The 5947-nt window shown below is 42.9% G+C and overlaps 1 protein-coding gene across 1 annotated transcript; it reads right to left on the reverse strand.

Moving 5' to 3' along the window:
* Nucleotides 1–632: 632 nt before the first annotated feature.
* LOC127921769 (ER membrane protein complex subunit 1-like) lies at nt 633–5395 on the reverse strand (the record flags this gene model as incomplete). Its single annotated transcript, XM_052505379.1, has 9 exons — nt 5239–5395; nt 4675–4802; nt 4489–4554; nt 4220–4313; nt 3944–4072; nt 3578–3704; nt 1012–1073; nt 920–956; nt 633–803 (listed from the first exon to the last, which is right to left on the reverse strand). Coding segments are annotated over exons 1-9 (942 nt in total), but the record flags the coding sequence as incomplete, so codon positions are not given.
* Between the last annotated feature and the right edge of the window lie 552 nt (nt 5396–5947).

A 5947-nucleotide genomic window follows, 5' to 3' on the forward strand; every position in this document is an offset into this window, starting at 1 on the left:
CCCTACTCTATACCCACTCCCACCAATCCCTAGTCCTTTACCCATTATATCCCTCCTCATACAGACCTTGAATTCCCAATCGAGGGGGAAAGATGACGGTTGTATCCAGCAATCCTCCCTGAATCCGCTGAACAGATTGATATCACAAGCCTGGAGCGGGAACAGAAAGGTGTTTAAAAAATAATAATAAAAACATCTAAAATCCCTACTGAAGTAACTAACTACACACTATATGACCACATCATGATGCACTTCAATTTTTTAGGTCATTCTGAGACATCTTTTTTTTTTACTGTTGTTGAATTTTTTTAATTTTTTTTTGAAGACTCCACGGTTTCGTTTTTTGGGAATCCAGCTACCTATACCCCCTGTGGTGGCAAATGAAACCAAGAACGCCTAGAAATATAGACCTTCTCCAGTTAGTGACACAACTCATTCAGCTCCAACTAACAAACATTTGAGGTAAAAAAAAATCTTGTTCAGGTTTAAAACTTTGGAAATAATATATTCCATTTAGCAAGAATCACTATCCAGAGAGAAGTGTAGTACAGGAAACAAATAAGTAGAAATAATAAATTGCCCGCCTGGGATAAATTAAAGTTCATTAAAATGAACGAATGGTGATTCTGTACCGCTGGAAGTCTCTGAGGGGGCGATGGTGTATTCATCAGCATTGAGCTGCAGCAGGACGTGGTGGTCTGGGTCCGAGCTGAGAAAGAACTCTGAGATGGGGAGCGGGCCGGGTGGGGCTGGCTGGACACCAGGACAGGCTGGAAGCCTGGGGACACCTCCAGGTCCAGAGACTGATCGAAAAGGTACAATATATAGCCTGTTTACACACCAGCGTGTCCACCTAACTGAGACTATGAAGACTTTCTTTACACTTCGGAGCTTCAAGTCGTGGTTGAACAGGAGTTACCTGCAGTAGGATCTGGTTGAACTGTGGCGCTCCCGGCCTGTATCGGGAGGGTGTAGAGGGCTTTTTGGCGGGATCCACACATGCATCAGCACCCTTGACCAATCACCACACAGCTGGACTCAACACTGGACAGCCACGGGGCTTCAACTGACCTCTGAGAACCATAACAGACATCACAACCAACAGGGTTAGAGCTATGACGTGTGTATTGTAGAATTAACCAGAACACTGCTATATTGTGGAATTAACCAGAACACTCAGTTATATTGTAGAATTAAATCAACGAACATTCGCTATATTGTAGAATTAAACAGAACAGAACACTGCTATGTTGTAGAATTAAACAGAACACTCCGCTATATTGTAGAATTAACCAGAACACTGCTATATTGTGGAATTAAACCAGAACATACCGCCATGCTGTAGAATTAACCAGAACACTCCGCTATGTTGTAGAATTAACCAGAACACTCCGCTATGTTGTAGAATTAACCAGAACACTCCGTTATATTGTAGAATTAACCAGAACACTCAGTTATATTGTAGAATTAACTAGAACCTCCGTTATATTGTAGAATTAAACAGAACCTCAGTTATATTGTAGAATTAACCAGAACACTCCGCTATATTGTGGAATTAACCAGAAGACTCCTTTATATTGTATTTTTGTGTAGTGTCACAAGGTGAAATACATACTTTGTTATGATTGTTAATGATGTATTTAATAGTTAAATGCAGAGAATTTGCCAAATATCTTTGTTTTGGGTTTGGTTCACACTAGAGTTTAATGTTGGGGAACCGGTTACAGAGATTTAACAACCAAAACTCTACTCCAGATACATAATCGCTAAAACAATTGCAGTAAACTATATAATACATTTATTTATATGAAGAGTGTGATGTGAAAACATTATTGGCACTATATGCATTGGGTCAGGTAGCTTCTCCTTGCATCCGCCAAACCCAGATTCATCAGTCGGACTGCCAGATGGTGAAGCGTGATTCATCACTTCCAGAGAACGCGCAAGCCACTGTTCCAGAGTCCAAAGGCGGCGAGCTTACACTCACCCAGCCGACGCTTGGCTTTGCACATAGTGATCTGAGGATTGCAGTGCGGCTGCTCGGCCATGGAAACTCATTTCATGAAGCTCTTTACAAACAGTTCTTGTGTCGATGTTTCTTCCAGAGGCAGTTTGGAACTCGGTAGGGAGTGTTAGGTAACTTCAGAGTTCCTGCTCTGTGAGCTGATGTGGCCTACTACTTCGAGGCTGAGCCGTTGTTGCTCCTGGACTTTTCCATTGCACAACAACAGCACTTACAGCCGATTCAAGGAAGCTTCGCATGGCAGACATTTGACAAACTGACTTGTTGGAAAGGTGGCATAAGTAAGGCCACCTACTGCCAGTGTTTGTCTATGGAGATTGCATGGCCGTGTTTCGATTTTATATACCTGTCAGCAATGGATATGGCTGAAATAGCCTAATCCACTAATTTGAAGGGGTGTCCATATATTTCTTGTATATATATATATATATATATATATACACATATACAAAAGTAAGTATTTGATATAACCTTCAAAATAGAGGTCTGTAATTTTTATCATAGGTACTTCAACTGTGAGAGACAGAATCTAAAACAAGAATCCAGAAAATCACATTGGGCGATTTTTAAGTACTAATTTGCATTTATTGCAAAAAATGTGTTTATTGAAAAAAAATAAAATGTGGGGGCATTCTAATCAATTGTGAGGCATTACGTGGGTCTAAATAACTCAACTGGCTAGTTTGCTTGTCGTAGAGAGAAGGGCGGGGTTGTACGTTGATCCTGATGTTTGATTGGACAGAGAAAAAGCTATTTCTCTGTCCACGCCGTCAAAATTTCACTCGATCACTTTCACTTCTCCGCTTGGTCTGGATTATTCAGCCTGCTACTATGATAAATCATACATGGTGAGACTGACACACACACAGCCCTGGACACAGACACAGCCCATCTCAGACACAGCAGCCCTGATCCCAGACACACACACAGCCCTGATCTCAGACACAGACACAGCCCCTGATCTCAGACACACACATCTTCAGACACACAGCCCTGATCCACAGACAGACACACAGCCCTGATCTCAGACACAGATCTCAGACACACAGCCCTGATCTCTGCACACACAGCCCTGATCTACAGCCCTGATCTTGTGACACACAGCCTCTGATTCAGACATGACAGCCCTGATCTCAGACACAGCCCTGATCTCAGACACACATTCCAGACACACAGCCCTGATCTCAGACATACAGCCCTGATCTCAGACACACAGCCTCCTGATCTCAGACACACAGCCCTGATCTCAGACACACAGCCCTGATTCAGACACAGCCCTGATCTCAGAGCAGCCCTGATCCTAGACACACAGCCCTGATCTCAGATACAGACCTGATCTCAGACACACAGACCTGATCTCAGACACACAGACCTGATCTCAGACACACAGACCTGATCTCAGACACAGACTCGATCTCAGACACAGACATACAGCCCCTGATCCCAGACAACCTCAAAACAGCTGTGACAGTTATGGAGTGTTCTATACCATGACCACTTTTCTATACCATGACATTTGATGAGGAGACGTCACGGAGTTCTCGATCAAGTTACCTGCTTGATGATCTCTCCGTCCTCTAGGCTGTAGGCTATGATAGTGAGGTGAGAGTTAGGAACCACCCCCAACACATAGACCTCCTCTTCTCCCCCAGAGTACACTGCCTGGTACTGGACCGTATCACTGTGGGCAACAACCAAAAAAAGACTTCATAGTTCAGCACCTAATTGCTCAAGACCTAGATTCAAAAGAGCATTTTAAATCTTTCAGATACCTTGTACGTTTGTTTAGGACATTCTGGAGATGGGCTTGCACTTTTGGGACCATTTTTTATTGTTTCCATTATATCAGCTTAAGTGTCTGAAAGAAAACAGATACTGTTCGGACCCAGGTATGAGAACCAGTGTCGTACTGTACCCTACCTGTCAGGCAGGTTTTCCACCCATTTCTGGTGTCCATTGGTGAGGTAGTGGAGAGAGATGGCAGCTTTCTTAAGCACCGCTACATGCTTTACTGTGTCCTGTACGGCCACAAAACACGCAGCCTGGAAGCTGAAATAGAGAGAGACATTATGAGCAGTTAGTCATCTGTCAAAATATCTAAAATCCTTGTCCATTTCTATGGAGTGCCTCTCAGTTACAAAACCCGCAGTTAAAATGGAGAACGGGTCATCTGCACACAGGGACAACCACACGCACCTGCCAGTATCCAGCACGGCCTCCCAGTTCAACCCGCCCATGTTGGTGTCCCAGGAACGGAGCAAACGACCACCTCCAACCACCATCAGCGCATCTACAGAAGACGTAAAAGAACAGCCATTCAAATACCCGCTGAAGGCAGAATCTTACAATTAACATAGGCAAAGATAAAGCCAATGTAGTTGACTCTGTACAACACAGTTATGTTGGCTAAGCCAAGTAGCTAGGCAGTCTACAGTGACCTTAAAAAAAAAAAAGACTATTGTCACCTTGTCCATGCAGCAAAAGTATATCTATGGTTCCCTCTGGTCCCGCCTTGTCAACATGTCTCCAAACTGTGAAGTTGGAATGAAAAATAATGAACTCTACGGAAGATATTCAACAACAGATTTCAGACTAAAAGAGAAAAGCTATAAACATATTTTGTATTGTAATATGAATGACAAAATACTCACAGAGATCTCCAGTCCTGGAGTTGAAAGACGCAAAGATATTCTTGTCGGTAGCGACAAACAGCGTTTTAGACGACTGCGAATGCGAGTCGAAATGGGCAAAGATTATCTTCCCCACATACTGTTGTCTCCTGGAAATAAGAGAATATTTAATAAGAAAATATAGCTAGATATTTTTGTACTTTAGCTAATCAATCAACAATGTATATTTGTCTTCTTCATTAAATGCTGCGTTTTGAGACTCTGAGTCATATCTGTGGCAAAGACACCTGTCACAAGGAGCAGATGGGACATGGATCTTCTTCCCACATGGATTCTTAACCCACAATAAAGAGGAAGCGATCCAATAAGATATTTACATTCATGAGCTATTCCAACAAGTGACTGTCAATACAGGTGCAGACATGACAAGGATACCTATTGACTGAACCCGACACCCCAGAGGCTTACTTACTGTCTTTTCGCCACGATCTATGATATTGGACTCTGTCAATGGTTAGCACATAGCACTAGCTTAGCTAACTGCATAGCGGCATCAATGGGTATTCTCAATGAACAGCTACATACCAATCAAATTTGCCAACTTGATCTTCGAAGACAGCTTCACTCATGACAAATAAAGAAAAGAAGATTACAAATAGAGACGTTGGTTTAGACATTTTAGCAGGTGGCTTCATAGAAAGGTAACGAACCATGTCCTAATCACTTCCGGGTCGATGTTCTTCTTTCGTTTTGATTGGCGGTTTGTAAACTAACACATGTGGTGTATTACCGCCACCTACCGAGCTGGAGTGTGAAACACACACACACACACACACACACACGCACACGCACACGCACACGCACACACACACACGCACAGGTGCTAAAACACACAGAGACACAAACATACACACACACACACACACACACACACAGCCGAGAAAGAAGGAATTGTAAAATCTCCATTCATGCTCTCACTTCCACAAGCCCTGACTGCCATCTGTGAGCCTGTAGAACCACAACCATAGACTGTAGAAACGCAACCATAGACTGTATAAACACAACCGTAGACTGTAGAAACACAACCATAGACTGTAGAAACCCAACCGTAGACTGTATAAACACAACCATAGACTGTAGAAACACAACCGTAGACTGTAGAAACACAACCATAGACTGTAGAAACCCAACCGTAGACTGTAGAAACACAACCATAGACTGTAGAAACACACCCGTGAGACTGTAGAAACACGAACCATAGACTGTAGAAACACAAACATAGACTGCAGAAACA

This window comes from Oncorhynchus keta, unplaced genomic scaffold (assembly GCF_023373465.1).
Source record: "Oncorhynchus keta strain PuntledgeMale-10-30-2019 unplaced genomic scaffold, Oket_V2 Un_contig_23487_pilon_pilon, whole genome shotgun sequence".
Lineage (NCBI taxonomy): Eukaryota > Metazoa > Chordata > Actinopteri > Salmoniformes > Salmonidae > Oncorhynchus > Oncorhynchus keta.